This window comes from Australozyma saopauloensis, chromosome 2 (assembly GCF_035610405.1).
Source record: "Australozyma saopauloensis chromosome 2, complete sequence".
Lineage (NCBI taxonomy): Eukaryota > Fungi > Ascomycota > Pichiomycetes > Serinales > Metschnikowiaceae > Australozyma > Australozyma saopauloensis.
The window spans coordinates 1,714,204-1,736,489 of record NC_086132.1 but is presented as its reverse complement, the minus strand read 5'-3'; the positions used below and the strand labels follow the sequence as shown (position 1 = coordinate 1,736,489).

General features: G+C 42.6%; 9 protein-coding genes across 9 annotated transcripts; 5 read left to right on the top strand and 4 right to left on the bottom strand.

The window, feature by feature from the left end:
* Window positions 1-1,683: 1,683 nt before the first annotated feature.
* Window positions 1,684-3,420, top strand: PUMCH_001984 (uncharacterized protein; the record flags this gene model as incomplete). The annotated part of the gene is made up of 1 exon (XM_063021014.1): window positions 1,684-3,420. The coding sequence occupies one exon, from the start codon at window positions 1,684-1,686 to the stop codon at window positions 3,418-3,420; it is 1,737 nt and encodes a 578-aa protein (XP_062877084.1).
* Window positions 3,421-3,898: 478 nt separating this feature from the next.
* Window positions 3,899-8,968, top strand: PUMCH_001983 (uncharacterized protein; the record flags this gene model as incomplete). Its single annotated transcript, XM_063021013.1, has 1 exon — window positions 3,899-8,968. One exon carries the CDS (start codon window positions 3,899-3,901, stop codon window positions 8,966-8,968), a length of 5,070 nt encoding a protein of 1,689 aa, XP_062877083.1.
* A 74-nt stretch (window positions 8,969-9,042) lies between these two features.
* On the bottom strand, window positions 9,043-9,807 carry PUMCH_001982 (uncharacterized protein; the record flags this gene model as incomplete). Its single annotated transcript, XM_063021012.1, has 1 exon — window positions 9,043-9,807. The coding sequence occupies one exon, from the start codon at window positions 9,805-9,807 to the stop codon at window positions 9,043-9,045; it is 765 nt and encodes a 254-aa protein (XP_062877082.1).
* A 352-nt stretch (window positions 9,808-10,159) lies between these two features.
* PUMCH_001981 (uncharacterized protein) lies at window positions 10,160-11,857 on the bottom strand (the record flags this gene model as incomplete). Its single annotated transcript, XM_063021011.1, has 1 exon — window positions 10,160-11,857. The coding sequence occupies one exon, from the start codon at window positions 11,855-11,857 to the stop codon at window positions 10,160-10,162; it is 1,698 nt and encodes a 565-aa protein (XP_062877081.1).
* Window positions 11,858-13,721: 1,864 nt separating this feature from the next.
* On the top strand, window positions 13,722-16,187 carry PUMCH_001980 (uncharacterized protein; the record flags this gene model as incomplete). Its single annotated transcript, XM_063021010.1, has 1 exon — window positions 13,722-16,187. One exon carries the CDS (start codon window positions 13,722-13,724, stop codon window positions 16,185-16,187), a length of 2,466 nt encoding a protein of 821 aa, XP_062877080.1.
* Window positions 16,188-16,313: 126 nt separating this feature from the next.
* On the bottom strand, window positions 16,314-17,705 carry PUMCH_001979 (uncharacterized protein; the record flags this gene model as incomplete). The annotated part of the gene is made up of 1 exon (XM_063021009.1): window positions 16,314-17,705. The coding sequence occupies one exon, from the start codon at window positions 17,703-17,705 to the stop codon at window positions 16,314-16,316; it is 1,392 nt and encodes a 463-aa protein (XP_062877079.1).
* A 663-nt stretch (window positions 17,706-18,368) lies between these two features.
* On the top strand, window positions 18,369-19,922 carry PUMCH_001978 (uncharacterized protein; the record flags this gene model as incomplete). Its single annotated transcript, XM_063021008.1, has 1 exon — window positions 18,369-19,922. One exon carries the CDS (start codon window positions 18,369-18,371, stop codon window positions 19,920-19,922), a length of 1,554 nt encoding a protein of 517 aa, XP_062877078.1.
* Window positions 19,923-20,029: 107 nt separating this feature from the next.
* Window positions 20,030-20,731, top strand: PUMCH_001977 (uncharacterized protein; the record flags this gene model as incomplete). Its single annotated transcript, XM_063021007.1, has 1 exon — window positions 20,030-20,731. The coding sequence occupies one exon, from the start codon at window positions 20,030-20,032 to the stop codon at window positions 20,729-20,731; it is 702 nt and encodes a 233-aa protein (XP_062877077.1).
* A 79-nt stretch (window positions 20,732-20,810) lies between these two features.
* Window positions 20,811-21,812, bottom strand: PUMCH_001976 (uncharacterized protein; the record flags this gene model as incomplete). Its single annotated transcript, XM_063021006.1, has 1 exon — window positions 20,811-21,812. One exon carries the CDS (start codon window positions 21,810-21,812, stop codon window positions 20,811-20,813), a length of 1,002 nt encoding a protein of 333 aa, XP_062877076.1.
* Window positions 21,813-22,286: the final 474 nt, after the last annotated feature.

The following is a 22,286-nucleotide window of genomic DNA, read 5'->3' as shown; positions in this document are numbered from 1 at the left end:
CATTGGCTTCGTGAATGGCCCCCTGCAAACAGTTGGAAGACTACACATTAATTGAGCCGCAACCTGCACCGGTTAAAAAACAATATTCGAGCACATCTGAACGAAACGAGAAGATCGTGATGAAAATCTGATTTGCTAATTGATTTTCATCTTTTTTTTGGTACCGGAAGTCCGTTCTTGCGTCTTCTGTGATTATTGCTGCACAACAGCCCTGGCCGCATCAGTTGGCTAAGCAACAGTATCGTCAAAACGGTGCTTGAGTCAAATTGCAGAGACTTAAGCCGTAATTGCAAAATAATGAGTATCCGAAAGTATCAATGTGCTGTTCCAATTCTTATTTTAGAAGGGAATTGTTACCTTTCGCCATGTTGTACGGATTGGGAATTTGCTTGGAAGAAGCCTGGATGTAACTTCCCCATAGTTCTATTTTGGGCCAAATTTGGACTCTCTTCGTCATTGACAGGCCATACCGCTAGGTCTAGTTCGAGGGCTGGCAGAGTCAATGAAGCTAAAGTGCACACAAAAAGAATTTTTAAAACAAAAAAAAAAAACCGTCAAATCTCCTTTGGGAGTGAGAGAATCTTCAAAGACTGGGCATTCAAGTTGGGTTCTATCACATTATTGGGTCATAGTGACAAACAAGCCCGAAGATTTTTTCACCAAGTCGCCACATAAAGAGGTGACACATCTATTCGTACTCCACAAAATGGGAAAAGAAATTATTATTTCTTTGAACCGGCACAACTTGGCGTGGTCCAAAACTCCCTTTGACGTAGGCCAAACTGCAACGAATGACTATGGTTCCCCTCGACCCGTAAATGAGACTTCTGCAGTCTACAAACCTATACATCAGAGACACGCCGTCACAATGACAGTTGGAGAAATGTCTTAACAACCGACTATATTTGGAACGGAACTAAGAGGTGGCACATCATGACTCTTTCACACCGCATGTTCCCCGTCCATGGGTATCACTGTGTTTCCACCTGAACTTGCTTCGCAGCCATTAGCAGCCCGTGCTGCATAGGTGCTTTGCTGCCTAGTCGTGGCTGCTATCAGCAGGAGTGCAGCCAGAACTGCGAACGGAATTGTACATGTAGCCAGAACATAATCCGTCGCTGTCAATCGTAATTGAACACGACGTCGGTAAAAAGTTGAATTTTGGAGTGGTTTTTTGAGCAAAAAACTTGCAAATTCTCCTTTTAATAAGACTGAAAAACTCCCCTTCATCAGTCCCCGCCAGAGCTGTCAAAGTTGTCTAGCCAGAGTCTGCTGGCAGTCCTGCGGGAACCTCTAGCGCTGCACATCGTCTACAGTTTCCGTGCTGTCTGCACACTCAGGCGTCCCACAAGTGCTATCTGTCTGACTGCAGCTGTGTCTACCATTTAATAAGCTTTATAATCCTCGACCCTGCTCATTACAGTCGATCCGACACGAACACTATTTTTTCTTAAGAACAGCGGAATTGTTAGTCTGACTTACCCCTGTGATATTTTTTTCCTTGACAATTGTCCGATCGTCATCGTCTCGAATCCGATAAAGGTCCCTTGCTTTTGTCAGATTTCTGCTCCATTGAGATTCTCTTTGACGCATTTTTGCACCCTTACCCCGTGTGTTGCCGGAAGTTGAAGAGCATTCATTGCTTGCACTCATTCTGATTTCCTCCTCCGTGAACTCCACACCATGTTTTCGAATTTCAAGAACTTGATCAGACACGGGCGCACCGCCAGAGATTTGAAGGATAATAATGACTTGAGCACGCAATCCTCCAACAATTCGAGTGCTCACCACGCCAACAAGATCTACGGCAAGAATGACAATGGCTCTCAGGCGATGGAAATAGACTTGATCAAACTGGAACAATCCGATTCCACTGCCAGCTCTCATCACCACAACCGCCACACTCATCACGATGGACAACAAGAGCACCACCACCACCACCAGCAACACCAACAGCACGCAGAGCAGCACCAGAAACACAATCATGAAAAATCTTCCCGTCATCATCGGTCAGATAACCACGACCATCATCATCACCACCATGATCACTCCCAAAATGCCAACCAACCTACTGATCAGCAAGCACATCATGGACAGGGAACCCTGACTCGCTACGAGGAAGTGGCAACGCAGATTTGCAACGAAGAGAGACAGGGCCGTTCAAGTGCCAGTAAGTACCCAGGCTTGGAGAATTATGAGGTGCTCGAGAAGATGGGCGAGGGTGCTTTCTCTGTTGTGTACAAGGCTCGTCATTTGATTTCTAATAAATTGGTTGCAATTAAAGTGCTTCGCAAGTTTCAAATGGACCGTTCTCAGAAGCAGGCCGTCTTGAAAGAGGTCACTATCATGCGCCAACTCAAACACCCAAATATTGTTCGTTTCGCCGAAGTGATCGAAAGCGATTCATACTACTACATTGTCCAAGAGTTAGCGGTTGGTGGAGAAATATTTGCTGCTATCGTGAACTTTACATATCTCAGCGAAGACTTGAGTCGTCATATTATCTATCAAGTTGCAGAGGCTGTTCGCTATTTACATGAAGAAGTTGGTGTTGTACATCGAGACATTAAGCCCGAGAACTTGTTGTTCCAGCCAATTGCTTTCAGACCATCCCTCAACCCATTCTCTAAACTTCGTCGCTCGGATGATCCAAAGACTAAGAAGGATGAGGGCGAGTTTGTCCCAGGAATTGGAGGTGGTACAATTGGAGTAGTTAAGTTGGCTGACTTTGGCTTGTCAAAACAGATTTGGGAGCACAATACGAAGACACCTTGTGGCACTGTGGGTTACACCGCTCCAGAAATTGTTCGTGATGAAAGATACTCTAAAGAAGTTGATATGTGGGCAATTGGTTGCGTCTTGTATACTCTTTTGTGTGGTTTCCCACCATTCTATGATGAGAGGATCGAGACTTTAACTGAAAAAGTTGCTCGCGGAAAGTACACATTTTTGGCCCCATGGTGGGATGAAATCTCAGATGAAGCAAAATATTGTGTTACTCGTCTCTTGACAGTAGACCCAAAGAAAAGATATACAATCAATGATCTTTTGAACGATCCTTGGCTTAGTAAAGCTAAGAAGCCAACCTCTGCGGTCGTGGAGCAAGCAAAGAGAGACAAGGCTACCCATCCAGCAAGATTTGCTGCGTACCAAAACGAGGCCTTGTACTCCCCAGCTGCCCTGGCGCTTCGTGAAGCCTTTGACATCTCTGCTGCGGTTCATAGAATCGGCGAGGAAGCTGCTTTACAAAAAGGACTCAACGGTGTGCCTGAAGCAGTTTTGGAGGAAAGTGAGGAGTCAGACCTGTTACCCGTTGCTAATACCACAGTGAGTGATATCAATAATGATCCCAGTTTTGCTCTCAACCTAGGAGGCGCGTCTATTTTGGGAAGACGGAAGAATAAGGCTGTTGTTGCATAGATGGTTCCAGCCTTCCGTTTGCAAGGTTGATACGTTCCTACAAATTTTTCAGTTCCAAATTATTATTCCCGTTAGCCCGTCATCTTTGGGCCCTTCGTATCTAGAGCCAATTTGCTTCTTGGGCCTACTCTACATGTACCTGAGTGAACTCGTCTTTTGGCGCCTCAAATATGAGAAAGGTTGGGCTGTTATCTTATAGACTAAAACATCACTGATTATGACATGACTTTCTGGTGTGAGGTATATCTTCAGATTCAGTTGCTTGACTTAATTTTCAATAGAAAATACTAAATGTATAAATGTATAAATGTATAATTGTTTCATTTATTTAACTACGATTCAATTATTTCTGCATACCTTGGCAGTGCTTTGTCATCTTAACACCGATAACAGTTGGGTCACGTGCCTGCTGATTAGATATTTCAGTCTTGGCCCTTGGCTAACAGATCTAGGGCAAAGGACGCCTTTCTAACAAACTATGTTGGATGAACCCTCCCTGTTGTTACCAGCCGAAGCGCTAGAGTTCGATTTAGAGAATATTTTGCAGTATGCTCGCTTATTACAAAGCACACCACAAAAAAGCAGATCAGAAACTACGCGTCTGGAGGCAAAGGCATTTCCCTTGATTCGGAGAAATTTCGTGTCATCGATGACTTCACCTGTTACCTTAGATAGAAACGTGTTACATCAATATGCGGGATTGGGCTTCGAATACACCGATAGTGGTGAGCTACAATTTCTGACGGATAAGTTCGAGATAAAGGCGCCTACCCCAAGAAATCCATTAGCTCAAATTTTCTCAAAAAATATTGCAAAATTCAAACGGAAACTTCTCTTGTCATTTAGTACCAGTCCTGGGGATATTTCCGACGCGTTTGAGAGGCAATTGCAATTCATCACTCAAAAGGTCCAGAGGTGTAAAAATGTAGAATTAACCCAATTGACATGGAAGCTAACGCTCAATACAGAGGAACAACTAGTTTCATCTCAATTAACATTTGGCGTAGATTTGCAGGTTTCACTCTTCCAATACTTCTCCTATGACGTTGTGTCTTTGGTTAACGAAATTCTCGAACCCCTGATGGCAATGCTTCCATCTCCTGGTGATAAGGTAGATGAAATCGATAGAAATCGTACGCGAGACCTCCACTTATTCTACCAAGCTATGGCAGAGCATACCAAGTATCTTCCGGTGCCCACAAACTTATCGCATCCATACCTAACAATGAAGTTATATCCGTTTCAACAAAAAACGGTCAATTGGCTACTCAATAGAGAACACACACAGATTGAAGAAAGAACTATGGACGTTGTTGAGATCCCATTGGTCAACAGCGACCAATACGACTTGCTTCGATCTTATCAAATGTCGAATTCAGACAAATTAGAAACAACAATTTCTCTGACACTTGATAAGCTTTGCTTCGGATGGAAGCGAGTGGTGTTTAACTCGATTGTCAGTTGGCACAATAGCTACACAGGCAATATCATGGAAGAGCAGGACATGGTTGATTGTCTTTTGGAGTTGCACAAGACCCAAAATCAAGATGAACTAGGAGGATGTGGATACCTTTGCGAAGAAATGGGTCTTGGAAAAACTGTGGAAATAGCTTCTCTTGTGATGTATCATCAACGATCGGAGACACAGATCGGAAGTACTATTCCTTTTCAAATCAACGAGGAAGGTGATATCAGATCATTGAAAAAAGCAAAGACAACACTTATTGCGGCTCCGGAATCGATCATTGGACAATGGTATTCTGAATTATGCCAGATTTGTCCACATCTTCTGGTCACAATATACAAGGGCGTTAATCGCTACCCAGAATTAAAAAATATCCCAAAATATATCGCTGAATTCCTCCAAAGATACGATATAGTGCTCATGAACTATACTGTCATGTCGCGTGAGTTAAATTTTGCAGAGTATTCATCGCAAAGAGCTTCAACTAGAGGAAGTCGAAAGAGAAGGCACAACGAGACTGAAGAGAGAAAAGATGAGAATACAGACGTTTCTGTATTTCAAGCTCAATTTGAAGTCCCTGTTGCTGAAGAGGTAGAACAAATCATGTTCAATAATAAGAAGTATGATAAAGCCAATCTTGCAGACTTATCGTCTCAGGCTAGAAGAGAATTTCCGGGCTCAGTGCCTCATACTATGTCATATGATTCGCCCCTCATGATGTGCCAATGGTGGAGAGTAGTATTGGACGAGGTACAAATGGTAGCTGGAGCTGGCCGCGCGTTTAAAACAGCCTCGATGATACCCAGAGTTCACTCTTGGGGTGTTTCTGGAACTCCATCTCGCCTGGTGTTTGTTCTAGAATTTTTGAAGGTTGCTCCCTTCAATTACAGTACAGGTGTTTCGTGCTACAAAAAGCTTGATGATGAGGGGGACAATCGAGATTTCATACAATTGTGGAAAACGATTGCTTTGAGACACACCAAGGCAATGGTCCACAATGACATAAACTTACCTGCCCAAGACCGAGTGCTTCTATCATTGCCATTTTCTGATCTTGAGCTAGACACATACAAAGATATTCTCAATGATGCATTATACCCCATTAATTTGCGAGCAGACGAATTACCAAAAGATCTACAGCTATCCGCTGCCAACTGTAGGCACTTACGATCTTGGCTTCTCAGGATTAGACAGTTTTGCGCAAATTCTCAAGTCGGAAAGCTTGATACAAGCGTTCTGGGAAAAGGAAAGCAAAAGGGAAAACTCAATTTTTCCAAGGCTTCACAACTAAAGACTCTAGAAGCTGTCCTAGCCGATGTTGTCTTGAAAGTAAAAGATGACATGATTGAGTACGAAAAGGAAGTCATTAATTACATGTTGCAGATTTGCCAAAGTCTCGAGAAGGCTTTGTATCCTGAAAAAGTCATCGAGATATTGGATTTTCTTCTCAAGGATGTCTCCTATTACACTGAGAGCCTTTTGGATCAAATAGCTAGTACACGAGGTAAGGCTGCGAAATTGGGAGGAGAATTATCGGCCATGAGACAATCAAACATAAAGGAGTCCGACACTACAGTGGCCTCTGCTGATGAAAATGAGTCTGAGTCTGATGAAGAATCACAGCCAATTAAAACCGAAAACAATTGTTTGGAGGTCTCACATTTGAAGAGTGAAGTCATCGATACTAATGATGATAATACCGAGGCAATCGAGGCTCAACTCAGCTTGCTTCAAACCAAGTTAAAGAATCTCAAAGATCAGATCAACGTTAGCAAAATTAAACTTAGAACCTGGAAGGTGATAGAGCACAAGTGCTTCTTTTTGCTAGCTTCAGCTCACTTTCAACTTTACGATGAGGAATATCAAGAGAAAATCAAAATCCATCGGGTGGAGATTCCGTTTGTCAATGAAATGCCAGGAATTTTGTCCCGTATACACCTCTCCAGTCGGCCACTGTCTATTCAATTAAATGGCTCTACAGAGATTGTAAAGAGCGAGGAAGAAAACCAAACTGTACCAAATACATCTAATCATAAGCATCTCGAAAGCTTTTATTATTCAAGCGCCGAGAGTACCAGAAACGAGATACTATCACAACCTTTGAGAGATTTTGAAACCGCCTCGATGAAACGTCTAGGCAACGTTAAAGAAATCAACCTGAAGAATATGATAAATGATGGGCATACAATATTCCAAAAATCTTCAAGGCAATTACTTTTGAGCTACCCTCTCATCGAAGCAGATGATCTCCGGGAATTAATTTGGAAGAATACTGTCAAGGAGATCGTAGAAAGGTACGTCAAACTATCACATAAACTCAATGAACAAGCGAAGTTCATAAGTGAATGTTTGAACAATCTTCGGGATTTGCTTATATGCCCTTTATTGTCAAAAGATGGCACACCAGATGGTGATGAATACGAAAAATCTATTGAGAATCAAGACAAAGCAGCCATATTGCTTCTTACTCTTTCTCAAACCCTTATGGATCGAGAAAATGCTTTCTCAGAATCTCATAGTCGAACCGTTGCCGTTGGAAAGAAAAGTTCGGCTACTATTCACGAAGACCATCAAATCAATGATCAAAAATACCTCAGATCTTTACAGAAACAACGTGCGAATTTGAATCCCGAGAGTGAGTATACTGTGGAGGAAATACTAAGATCGCTTAAGTACGTGCCCCTAGACGCATCGTACGGAGCCATTCCTATACTTCAAGAGATCTCAACTCGATTAAACAATATCGCAGAAAACGACAAAAGTTTACAGAAGATGGTGATGAAACAACTCAACACAAATTTCAATCTTGTTTTCAATTCTAAAGTTGAATATTTCAAGCAACTACAACAAATTTCCGACACTGTCGAAAATACCGCCTATCCATACGATGTAAATGAAATCGATGTTGATAAATTAACAAAACATTTGCATTTTCGTGTCACCCAGCTAAAGGATTGCCAGAAAATGCTGATGAGGTTGGCCTCTCGTCTCAACTACTTGGGAACACTTGTGGAGCAAGATAAAAAGCTCAACACTGCGAAAGACAATACCAGAACGGATCTGAATACACAGGAAGTACAACACCTGTGTCTGATTTGTACTGGGGATATAATAGTAGGATCTCTCACACCCTGCGGACACAGATTTTGCAAAGCATGTCTTGGAGAATGGATCTCTCGTGCGCCCAATTGTCCAATGTGCAAAACTTACATCGAAAAAGACTTGGTCTATAACTTCAGTGTTCGTAAAGCTGACCTCACGGCACACAAAGTCGCCAATCTGCATGTTGAAAACGGAACGCTGTCTGAGGTGCAAATGGTATACAAAAATCTTGATCCGAACACCTTGAAGAAGATTCACAAAATGAAACTAGAAAATGCCTATGGATCCAAGGTTGATTTGATAGTGAAACAGGTTCTATACTTAAGAAGTGTCGAACCCGATGTTCAAATTGTTGTATTTAGCCAGTGGCAGGACTTGCTTTTTATTCTCTCGTATGCATTTGATCAAGCACTGATTTCTTACATTGTTGCCAAACCGAATTCAACAAACAGGAAATCAAAAGCGCCAAGCCCCGCCGAACAATTTAAAAAGAAAGAGAACGGAATCACCTGTTTTCTATTGAATTCGCAAATCCAGGCAAGCGGATTAAATCTTGTTAATGCTACCCACATTTTCCTTTGTGAACCCTTGATCAATACGCCAACGGAGCTCCAGGCCATCTCACGGATTCATAGAATTGGACAAACAAAAGTAACAACTGTATGGATGTTCTCGGTGCAGAACACCATAGAGGATAACATTGTTGCACTAGGGACAAAAAAACGATTGGAATACCTTGCAGCTAGTGCTAATGCAGCAAAGAACTTGGACCACCGTACTTTGGGAATACAGGGTAACAGCGAAGATCTTCTTTCGTCAGGGAACGCGTTGCTCGCTGCAGAGTCTGAAGCCATGAGCTATGGCCCTTCAAACGGACAGGCGACAAATGACGATTATGTTGAGGATAAATACATCTACAACTTGTATTTTGGAGATCATCCTACCGCCATCACTCTGGAAGACACTCTTCAGGATAAATGAACTACAAAAAACGCTAAGAAACAATTCCAATTCCAAGATTCACATTAAATACCACCCTTTTTCGTGCAACGTATTCAAATACATAAGTATGCACCTTCATCGTAGCCTTGATAAATTTTGCCCTGTTCTGCCAAGTACTGACACTTTTCTTGAATTGACTCAACAGATGCTCCCAAAGAACTACTAATCCAAGCTACAGGAACACCTTCGGGCATAGCCAGAGAATTTGAAGTAATGATTCCCATGATTTTATCTTGCAAATCCAAGCCAGGACCACCGGAGCCACCAGATTCGCCACCCACGAAAAGCCCATTGCCCTCAGACTTAATGGAGCCAACTTTGAGTAAACCCTGGGCTTCTAGGTGATTTGAAATCGCGTATAGCATGTGGTAAATAACTTCATTGTGGTCAGTGATAGCAACAATTTTGGCCTGTTGAATGGCCTTCTTCTGATTAAATTCTTTCAATGAACCAGTAACGTAAACATAATTGCCTTCCAATGCTAGCAACGCCTCAGTCTCTTCTGCAGCAGAGGCCATCTTCTCATCAATCCACCTTTTGACCTCAACAGACCCAGTCCCGTCTTCTATAGTGACAACAACCGCACTAGTTTGATTCTCAACCTTTCTGAGAATACCAACGAATGAAACCATGTTTAATGAAACATTGTTGATGGAGAACTCTCCATCTGGAACATTTTGGGACGCCTCATTGATCTGTCTAATTGTGACAGGAGTCAAGGAAGATCTTGTTTGCTGGCGTTGCGAAGCGCCATCTGCTCCCTCAGAGTATCCTGCGTCATGCGAAAAGCCTCCGTCTCCGTAGTTATTATAGTCCATTGCTGAGGATTAGTGTAGTCTAATCAATAGTACGCGTATTGGAATAACGCGGAGGTAATCGCGATAAAGAGAAAGCACACCACTAAGAATAATTTGTCTATTAAAGCAATAAATGAAAACCTTAATTAGAAAAGGGCTAATGGGTATTTTTATTTATTTTTGATCGACAATGACTTCGAACAACGGAAGGGTTTTGGTACCATGGGTTTAGTAGAGCACTGGCGGTTATGATAATGCAATCAATACTGATTTATTAAAAAACTTTGCTATTAAATTATGAAATTTCAAGCTGCCAAAAAATATGACGCAAGATATGATCTATGATGATATGTGTAAGCTGCCTTCAATGTGCTTAGAAAGCAAACTTTGATTTGGCTCTAATGGTTTTACCGTACTTGTAAAACAAAAATGGAACAGGAACCATAATCAACGAGAGACAGCCCAATAAGGTACTAGCCCATTGAATACCCATATTGGTGAACATCTGTTTAGCGAAAAGTGGGAAAGCTGCACCAAATGCTGATCTCAAGAAGGTGTTTCCAGCCAACGCAGAGGCAGCAAAGAACAAATAACAATCAATGATGTAATTAAGTGATGGCAAAAAGAGAAGAATGAGACCCATTCCAATTGGAGCAGCACCGATAGTTGGGACAATCCAGTGAACATGTTTAGCATAGGCACCAGTCCAGCCGAGCCAGAACAAACCGATAGTGTATGATACAGCACCAAACATCATTGGAATTAATCTCTCCTCAGGAACAACTTTTCCATTGTTCTTCTTCATGGTTTTGACAAATCTTCTTTCCAAGTAAACACTAAGTCCACCTCCGATAAAGACACCGATAAGCATTGAAAGATATGGAAGCTCCGAGATACCTTGTCTAAAGTGGTATTCGCCGGCGAAAATCAATGGAACAGCAGTCAAAAACAAGTAAAGCAAGCCATAGATGAATGCATTGTACAAAGACACGAGAAGCAAGATGGGTTCTTGCACCAACATGACAATTGGTCTAGTGATATTCTTCTCAGCGATTTCTCTAATCGATAAAGACACCTCCTCATGTGGAGCATGAATACCCCAGTTTCCAGTTCTTCTTCTCAAAATCTCAGCCTTACGAACCAAAATAAGACCATTGTGAGTTTCATCCATGAAGAATGTCACAGCAATGAGTGCAACTGCACCAATCAATCCCGAGAAGTATGAGGTCCATCTCCAGCCCAAACCTGGGTTTTTGGCAATGAAACCACCCAAAATCGGAGCAAGCATAGGTCCACCGAAGACGGCCATTGCAAAGACAGTGATGGCTTTACCTCTGACAGCAGGCGCAAAAATGTCAGACATAGCAGCTGGAGCGACGACCAAGGCAGCGGCTCCAGAGAATCCTGCAAAGAATCTGCAAATCATGATGGTTTGAATATCTTTGGCTGCACCAACAGCAAATGAGAAGCAGATATATATGAAAACCGAGGGCAAGAGAACAGTCTTTCTACCATACAATTCAGAAAGTGGTCCCCAAATAACTGGGCCTGCGGCAAAGCCGAACACAAAAAGAGAGGTTCCCAAAGCAGCCACAACAGAACCAACGTGATACTCTTTCATCATCTCCATGGAACCTTGAGAGAACATTGCTGAGCCCATCGATGCCGCGAGGGCACAGAGAGCAACGGATCCGCTGGTGATAAACTTCTTTGTAAGTGACCAATTGTGAGGAAATTGGGGATCATCAGGACCATCATACCCAACAGCATAAGGATCCCTATCAGGAAGCATTGGTGGATAATCTTTACCTCCTCCCATTTTTGGCATAGGCTCCTTACTGTTCGAAGCCTCTCTGTAAAGATCTTCAACTCCTGCCATTCTCCTACTCATGGCTCTTGAGACACATTCAGAAGCCAAAGACCCTTGAGTGTCATTGATGTCGACTTGACTCTCGAGATCTTGGCCCGTGAATTGTTCGACTTTGTTGTGCTCCTGGTCTTCAGAATTGGCATCTAGTTCGTACTTCATGTTTATGTTTGAAGATTGATCAGAAGAATTATGAGTTTCCATCGTTTACTGAATCTGGTGATAATGATACCGATGGCAAAAATGTAATCGTGGGGGAAAGTGGACTCTTATATATGCCATCTGATCTAAATCCGAAGATGTTTGCCGAGCCGAGTCAAAGGCAACCGCTTACTTCACGTTTTTGAAGATAACGACAACGAGAAAATCCAGAATTTTGTAAAACTCAGGTGAGAAATCTGGAAAAATGGAGCCAAACGTCTGAATCCCAAAATTGGTTTCTTAATTCCAGGGCAATATCGTTTTGTTCTTGGAAATTTTCAGCCTCTCCGTGTCATAGAAACTAAAAGAGATGGCACTGCAGACAACATCGGCTGCTTAATCCTCATGCCGATTCCATTGCCTTTCACCTGCATATAACTCCATACGAGATTAGGTTTCACGGGCATTTCGACTAATGTGAATTCCGATCCGAAGATAAATCAAAGTTTGTTGAAAGGATGACGATGATACTCAAATCCATACGGGTTTGTTTGCCACCCGTCTTTATTTATTAATGACATCGATGCACTGACCCAAAACGGTGTCGTGCAGGGTAAGATCAAGAAATCTGGTATGACTGATACTCTGTTGGGGAGTTGTGCATTACCGGTCGGTAATGTTTTACACTGTCCGGAGCTGGATATTGACGGTACAAAACTCTTTTCTAAATAAGTTGCCATACATTATTTTGAATTTCCTTTCCGGCGAAAATATTTCCTTTCTTTCTCCTAGTTTCAAATGCTGGCTCATCTCATTTGTTAACTATGATTAGTAAGGTCGCTCTTCATAGGAGCCCTTGCTAGCAAAGCGCGTGGCTGCGTCCCATCCTACGTCACAGGGTTAATGCACTTCAAGGTCCCGCTATGTTTAAACTGACGGACCTTGACAGTTATATCAGCCGTGCTCTGAGTTATCTTTGCTGTAGCAAAATGAATCCACAACTATCACGTCGCATCGAAAATTTAAAAGAAAAATAAAAGAGTTAAATTGAATTATCCCACTTTTTTAATCATTGATGTCGAGCGTCAACAAATTACTAGGATATTGTGATGCCAGATCTTACGGCTACAATACATATCAGGAAAGACATCAGATACGAGTAATATGGTGCACACACTATTGGTGATGCATCTGGTATTGAGGAAAAGTGCTTATCTCGTTGTTGTTGCATTTTAAAATTGTAGACAAAGTGTGTAAGATTAGATGGACACGATCTGGTGAGTGAGCATTTTACCTAGCGAAAGTCTCCTTAATGAACTACTAGCAAAGTTAATTGTATTATTTCTCAGCGTCTTCTCTTTAGAAAGGGCCACAATTTCTTGAGCAATGCCAAAGAGACTTTCGAAGACTAAACTCACTTGTGAAACAACCAGTAGTTTGGCCAGATTAGAACTGCAACTAGATCGAAAATGATTCGTAAAGCAGCGATTAAAATGTTCATTGCGTGAGAGTCATACTAGTTTGAATTATGACTCTTCAAATTCAGAATAAATTGCCTTAGAGCCTTGCAGCGAGGAAGGATCAACATTCTTCATAATCACACTTAATGGATTCGAATTTTCAGTTTGACAATATATTATGGTTCAAAAATCGAAACGTCCATATGCACCTGAAAATTCACGAGTTTCGCACTGGAGATTTCCATCAAGGTGAGAAACAGAACAAGACAACTTTTCCCAAAGCAAGTCTTCTCGGTCATATAAATTTTTTCCAATTTTTTCTGACCATTTCGCAACATCTTCAGCCTCTTGTGTGTTTATGAAGCCTGTTTTTCTCTGACATTGTCTCACCTCATAATCGACGCAGCAAATCTTGCATTTCGTAAACATACTCTACCTCTTTTCCAAAAGAAGTTGAATCGGTTCAAATGGAAAATTCGGTTCCAACTGTCAAATCTGAGGATCCACGTTTGCCATCTACCGAAATGAGCGACTCAGCTGTAGCTCCTGAAAAACAAGTGGAAACTAGCGAAATGAATGGAGATACGACAAACCACGTGTCTTCGGAAGCAGATCTTGCTGGCTCAACAAATGCCACAACCGACGACCATGTGCTCCCTGCTCAATCTCATAACGGTAATGGAATCGTCAAATCTGAAGAGTCAACTGGAATAGATGAGGTTGCAAACACTGAGCCCTCTGGCAATGGAGGAGTTCAGAGTACACAATCACTGCAACATGAACAAAATGGCGTTTCCGATAACATGACCAATGGTGGGTCGTCTGACTCTCATGAGCCATCGGCGGCTCCAATAGATCACCATGAACCCAAGATTGAAGAAGCTGCTGATTCGATCAGCCATGTGGCCGAGACCCCAAAAAAGAGAACAGCTTCTGAATCATCGGATGGGTCAAAAAAAAGAAAACAAGCTGTTTTGAATTTTTCAAGCTCCCAGGGTCACACCTCTTTAGGATTGTCCTCAACTGACCAATCTGAGCAAAAGAGTGAAGATAACGCTGAATCAGATTTGAAAGCAGAGAATCATACTGCGGAAGATAATGATAAGCCACAGGGCAACGACGGTGAGTTCCTCGTGAAACTATCCTATAGAAAGGCAGCCGAGCCTAGAAAAACCCGAGCCAAAAACAAAGCCAACGAACAGCCCCAAGAAAAGGTTCGCAATTTTGAAAGAGCAGCTAAAAAACCTCTTCCAAAGGAGAAGCCTCTTCATCTTCCCCTCGGCAAATTCAAGAGGGCCCCATCAAAAAGTAAGCTTCCACCTGGCCCTACCACCATTCTCAGGGAAAACAACCGTAACGCTCGCCCTCTTCCCGGTCCTTTGGTTCCATTAAATTATGATCTCTATGATGGAAACGTTGTTGAGAATGATGCAAACAAAGTTGTGGCCTCTGCGAGCTTGGCTTTTGGTTTCCCATTGAAGCCAAATCCAAACTCGTACGATATTATGTACATTCTTTTGTTCTTAAGCAAGTTTGAGCCTATTGTACAAGCTGGTCCATTGGGCCCAGATGACTTCGAGAAGGGCCTTGATCTCGAAAATGACCTGGACTCTCCTAAAATTTCTCAAACTATGGAGGTGTTCTTCCGTCGTCTTCTTGTATTATTGCTTAACAGAAAGAAGGCCATACCAAAGGATGGACAGCGTCCTGCCATTCAGGAGCTTCAAACTAAGTACGTCTCATTCGGTCTTCCTGAAGAATGGAGAGATGACTCCAACATCAAAGAAGTTGATTCTTTTCCATGTGTTCCAGAAAACGATATTGTTGACCCTTCCAAACCCCCAGTTGCTCCTGAAGATCTCCTCGAGTACGAAGGCCCCAAGGAGATAACAAATGTCTTCCACAGCAAAAGATTCGAAGACTTTGGTCTTGCAGGTATCGAATCATCAAGACAGAGAGTTATCTTGCTTAGGACTATGGTTGTTTGGTGTTTGTCTGTGTCTTTACGTATAAAGACTTATTTGACTTCAATTGTCAGTAAGCAGGAAGTTCCGGGCGAAAGAGACAACATCTATGTATCCCGTGCTGTCATGAACGGATTTTCACAAACTTTAGAATCCAAGAAAGATCATGAAGTAAAGGTGGCCCGTAAAACTAAACCAACTACCAAGGGTGGCTTGCAAGACTTTGATCTACGCCTTGCGTACATGGACCCAACTTCTAACCCAATGGCCCATCCACTTGCCCTCAGATTAAATGAGTTTGTTGCGGGTGACATAGGATTCCACGTGGGTAGGTTTTATCTCGTGAGACTGGCTGATGCTTCTGCTGGTGGTCTCGGGTCTCTCGCTGAAATGAAACAGGCCGCAAAGTTACAACCAGGTGACCGCTCTATGGCAACTAATTTCAGGCTTTATGTCGAGGATGTTTATTCTCTGTTGGAGCAATGTCTTCGGGTAGAAGGTGTTGAATTCAATTCCGAAGGTGAAGAAGTTGCTCATGATGTCAAATATGACGATACAAAGTATTGGTATACCGTGGCATCGAACTACAAAGAATTGCAAGCTTTCACAGATCTTATAGGAGAAAAATTGGCCAACTACAAAACCCATCCAGGAGCTATTCCACCCAGTTCGGATGCATATAGGCCATTGCTTTACATGTATCAATACCTTTGCCATGTTACGCCGATTATCGGAGAACTCGAAGGCTTGTACGCTGGTGGATCAGGAGAACTGAGATCTTCCAGAAAGAAGGCCGTCAACTACAAACCTCCCTCTCACTGGGAAGCAGAAACGGAAGATTCGGAGAAGAGAGGCGATGAAGACTACTCTGAAGGTGGTGAGGAGGCATTCGAGGATGAAGAAGACGTTGACGAAGGCGAAGAGGCTCAAGAAGATGAGGAGGAGGAAGAGGCCGAATTCCTGGATTAGATTTCCAAGGGATCACTTAATAGGAAGATAGCTTAGTTTGACATGTATCAAAACTATATAATCTTGTAATATACAATTCGATAAATTCGGGAGAAAAAAATTAAACACTATTCATGAGGGTGCGATCTACATTTTTTGTGCTCCCAACATGAGATCGATCTTCTGCTTCAAGAGCTCCTCGTTCTGCTTGAAGAATTCAGCACGTCTTACTGTCTCTTCATTGTAGCCATCCTCGCTTCTCAAAGCTTTGAGAGTCTCTGCTTGACTTTCCAACCATGCCCGCAAGAACTTGACAGGGTCTTCGCTGAGGTCACGGTAGAAAAGTTCACGCGCATTAACGCTCTGCAACGCGCTTATGCCGAGTGAAATTCTCAGATTCAAAAACTGAATTTGCTCATCAGACTTTGTCATTATCTCGAATGTAGTCTTGTTTTCAGAGACTAGGTCCTTGTATGAAGTGCTCATTAAAGCGGGTAAGTCGATAGGAATATCAAGCACCACATCACCTAGTGTAGTAGATTTAGTTGTGATTACCTCATAGTCAATGATTATGGGTTCACGGGGTCTCAAATGAGGTTGAATTAATTTGTACAAGTCTCTGAACTTGAAACAGTCAACCTCCAAGAGCTCTTTGAGGGTGGCATCACATCTGATCGTTGACAAGTCATTCTTGTCCTTGCCCTGCATGTTCAAAGACGAATCCGCAATGCTTGAAGCAGATACAGCAGGTACGTTTGTTAGGGTTTCCGGCTTGTAGAACAAGTTCTTGAAAATCACGTACTGCCAAATCTGGAATACAACATCCTGTTGTGCAGCCTCTCTTTTACCAGTGAATTGTGCCATTTGGGGAGATAACAAAAACTTGTTTGAAAAATCTTTTACCAAGATGGCGATCTTCAGGTTGAGGTTGAAAACACCTGGGCGCTTGATATCAATGCCATCGAAGCTCGTTGGCATGGCACCATTAGTGGGCGCGCCAGTCTTGGGTTCTTTCCACTCTATTATGTTACTCTTATTGTTTTGTAAGTTGGGGTAGTCTCCGTTGGGGACTAATTCTATCGAGATTCCAGATACGAAGGAAGAGAATTTCATTTCGGCAGCCTTGCTGTTGTTCTTCTCCGGGATGAAGCGTCCCTCAACCTTCAAAGTCCAGGTGGCTTCTTGACTCATATCAGCGCCAGACTTCCTCTGCCAAGGCATATTCTCACATGTGTTGTAGATAAATACGCGTAACACGCCTGTCTCGCCTTTTTGATTGAGCTGCTGGGCTGTTTCGGTTTGCACAGACTGGTAGTCCAATCCTTTTTGGGCGATGAGTAGGTCGAGCTCCTTTTCAGCATCTTGAAGCTTTTTGTAGAGATCTAGGTTTGGGATCTTGTCGTATAACCTGGAGGGGATGTTTACGTCAGTAGGCGTGAATGAAACGGCAGGGGTAGCTGCAGTTGCTTGATGCACCTTTGAAGTTGCTTCAACCCCGTGACTGGGGTTGGCAGTGGCTACCTGTTGTGGAGGAGGCATGTTGTGGAACAGTGTCAACAGTAGAGAAAACGATTTGTGGAGTGCGGAAGTACATATCAAATTTGGCCGACCAAGGAGAACAAGAATACCTTTGAATAAAATTAAAAGGGAGGAAAACAAAAGACAATTATTTGAAGATATTATTTAAATTCTTGGAGCTTATTGTGTAGTCTTATCACGAGACATTTCAACCAAGGTTGAGAAAGAATACAATGAGTGTATAACACAACATGAAATTAGTTAGATAAATATATGATAATTTGATAAATAAAGATCCTTAGATTCTTATGACGCAGACTCAAGTCTTCCGAGGATATGGACTCGACCAGGCAGTGCTGGGACAGAAGCTTTTGCGCTTTTGCTTTTGTGACTATTTGTTGGGTTTTACCAACACGGACGTTGTGAGAATTTTTGCAAAACAATACTCTGCAATTATCGTGTACTGTTTTTTGTATCAAAATTCCGAAAGTTCATAGTTTGTGTCTCCTCGGTTCGGTTTTTTGTATATGGCTGCAAATTGCATACATCCCTCCCTCACAATTCTTGCACCATATTACTGATATTCATTTCTTCCTCCACAAACATTTCACTCAGCTGCTTACATAAAGTCAGGTCTATGTCATACATCGCAATTGCTTAGTCCATCCACGAAGTCACACTGCAATGTCCCAGGCCACGTCTAGAGGAGTGAAGATTCAAAAGAGAAAGACTCAGATCCTACCTGGAGACTCTAGGACGGCACGGAAGGCCCTCCAAAAGCGAAAACAGGATTTCCTTCGTCGCATTAACTACTTCTCGTTACTAACAGCAGTATTATTGCCCTTGTGTGCAATTGCATACTTGATTAAGGAAGGCCTATCCGTGCTACCCGAAAACCCCAGAACAAGATGGTTGGGTGTCATTTACTACTGCATAACTATGTTGGCATTCACAGCAGGATATCATAAATACTATGCCCACTCTACTTTCCGCATACGCTCTTCATTGCTTCATGTATTCTTTGTTGTATTTGGCGCAAGCATTGGATTGGGTCCAGTGAGAGTGTGGGCTGCAATGCACAGAGCGCATCATCAATACACTGACGATGTTGATCGTGATCCATACTCAATCAAACGTGGCTTTTTATGGGCACACTGGGGTTGGCTTTTGAAAAGACCAAAGAGCACAACGTTCTACAAAGAATTCATTGAACAAGAATTCCCGATAGTAAGCGGCGACAATGAACTCTCGTCTAAATTGACTACAGGCTCGGCTGTAATCACAGAATCGGATTTACGAATCGGCAATGCTCTGGAGACTTACGAGATAAAAGTAAGTGATTCCAAAGATAGGCAGCGCCAAACACTCGAATGGATGGCGTGGCAAGAAAGCTGGAACTTTATTTTATTCATCTTGACTTCTTTGCTCATTCCCACTCTTGTCGCAATCTGGTACTGTGGCGATACATGGGTTAATGGTCTCATCTATTCTGGAATCCTTAGAATGTTTGTTTCACAGCAACTGATCTTCTTTACAGAGTCGATATGTCACGCAAAATGGCTTCAAGTCACAATCCCCAGTCAACCATTCAATGATAAGAATCTGCTGGTAGACTGTTTGAACCCAATAGTTGCATTGTTGACCTTTGGTCAAGCGCTGCAAAATTACCACCACGAGTTTCCTCATGACTACAGAGTCTCATCTCTGACTTGGGCTTTTGACCCTACTAAATGGTTCATTTGGTCATTGTCATGTGTGGGATTAGTTGATGAATTATGTAAGACACCAAAGGATTTGGTGATGCAATTACGCATTCAGCAGAAACAACAAGTCTTGAACCATATGCGCTCACAATTGAATTGGGGAACTCCACTTTCTAAACTCCCAATGATTACTGCAAAAGAATTTAATAGACTTTGTCAAAGTGCTGCTGGGCAAGATCGCATTTACATCGTGATTCAGAATGTCATACATGACATTACTCCTTTCATGGACCAACATCCCGGAGGATTGGCGCTATTACAGGCATCTCACGGCAAAGATGCTACCAAGGCATTTTATGGCGGTGTTTACGGTCATCTGACTGCAGCTGTTAATTTACTTGCGACAATGAGAATTGGTGTGTTGGATACTGGAGACGATGAAGGTGTCTGGAGGCGTGTTGCCCGGGAAGAAGGTGATGTTGATGCTCGAGATGAAAGACAAGGCGGTCAGCATCGTTCTGCCGAAGCAGCATAGTTCTGGCTTATAGCTGCCGTAATTAGTATGACCACCTCGTAGGTAGGAACTCAGGTTTGATAGATAGAAATACAAGGGATCAACTGAAAGTATTATGATCAAAAATTATGTTATCTCAATTTTTTTATTCTTCTACTAGATACTGTTATGAATTATTTGTTTCTTTGAAAGAAATTCAAGTGCATCTATCCATTTTGTCAGTTCAGGTATGTAATACTAGTTCCACAAATTGCAGCCAAGTACATCACCAATTACAACCAATGACACAAAGAACTCCTCGCCTTTTCCATGTCCTAGATTACCGTGGAGCTACCATAGAGGACTTGGACATCAGACCAGCCATCTCAATCAGCCCTTTGACCACTTTGAGAAGGGCTTTCCAGGTTGCGTTTGAGAACGAATTCACATTTCTTCCAGTAATCCTGAACATCAATAAGAGACTTCTCGGAGTTTTAAGTGTACTGGAGCTTAGTCCCACGCAGCTCAAAAAGGCCGGGCCAGATGCCCTTGTCAAGGACCACATGCTTTGGTTCAGCCAAAATGCTCGAGAGAAGTATGCGCAAGAGATCCAGAACAGTAAAGATCTCAATGTCGCCACGCCTCTCAACACAAAGATTTTCAAACCAAAGCCAACAAGAGGTAAGCAGTATGAGGTTTTGACGCCCTTAAGTGCGTTGGAAGATCTTGCCAAGTTTTTCAATTCAGGCAACTACTTCGCTATCATCACAACTGGCGAAGGCAATTTGGTGTATGGTGTTGTGACCCCGGAGGATTTGTCCAAGTACGAGAAATCTCGTCCTAGGTTGTGAGTTTACAGCATTACAGAAACAATCTATAGTACATGAGTATGATAAGAGCTTGCGATTGTAGATATGTAAGACAGTCTAACTACTGTGGGATCTCGAGAATCAACTTACCAGTGGTTCTTCTAGCTTCCAAATCGGTGGTAGCTTGTCTATACTCCGACAATGGGTAAGTGGTGTACTTGATTTGGAAGAGGCCAGAATCCAAAGATTTCGTTAAGGTATCGGTAAGAGACTTCCACTCTTCAGGAGTTGCGATGTATCCGTACAAAGTTGGTCTGCAGATTTTGGCATTCTTGGCTGCCAAGATACTAATGGACAATGGAGGGACTGGTCCACTGGCATTTCCATAAGAGACGAAGGTGCCTTTTCTGGCAAGCGACTGGAGAGAAGTATCGAACGTGTCCTTTCCGATAGAATCGTAGACGGCCTCTACACCCTTGTTGTTGGTGTACTCTTTGACTTTGGCTGCAACATCTTCATCTGTTCTAATTAAAAACTCAGCACCCAAATCCTTTGCAATGGCAAGCTTCTCGTCCGAAGAGGCAACAGCAATCACATGTGCTCCAAGATGGGAGACGTATTTAGTGAGAATTTGGCCAACACCGCCTGCAGCAGCCCAAACTAGCACATGATCGCCTCTCTTCACAGCATATGACTCCAGTGCCAATGCAATGGTAGTGAGGCCTTGAAGTAAGGCCGCAGCCCACAATCTCATTTGCTCGTCAGTGGCGTCGTCGGCCAACTTCACGATGTGAATGGAGGAATCGCTGAGTTTCGTGTACTGAGCATAAGCCTTTTGGCCCATGTAAGCCACTTTATCACCGACTTTATATTGCGAGACCTCATCGCCTACAGCTGCAACGACACCAGAGGCTTCTTTGCCGAAAATTAATGGGAATTGGGTTGGATAGATACCTTTCCTGAAGTAAGCTTCAATGAAGTTAACACCAGCATACTTGTTCTTGACAATTATGTCATGAGGTCCGGTGATTTGAGGGGTTTCCGCATCGGTGTATTGAATAATATCGGGAGATTCGGAAATCTCAGAAGCGGATGCAACTTTTTGAGTAGCTGGGAGAGTCATTTTTTTGGTGATATGTGTTGGATTCAGGTTCGTTGATTATCAATGACTAGCGAAATTCTTCAAGTAGTCTCCTCGAGTTATTTCTGGGGGGTATCTCAATGATGATGGTAATATTAATATGACACCGTGATTTTGTGGCTCGAGCTCTGACTATTTATGTGTTTTAGGCAATTGGAATTAGTAAGAATAACGGGTCCATTGTGCAGGACACCGGACTCGGTCCGAATGGCAATTTAGATCGGGAAAGATTCGGAAGGATCAGATAGCTTACACGTTGAGTGAGAATCTGACGATGATTAATGAATTTGACATCATCAATTTTTGCCCGTGACTTCGTATTTAGTAATTTGTTGCTGAATAATGTTTCGGGTGTCATTCCTGATATTCAGCCTCATCAGACTCTAACGAGCTACCACACACATGAATCAAGTATGAAATTGGTTGAACATGGTGAGTTTATGTATTATTGAGCTG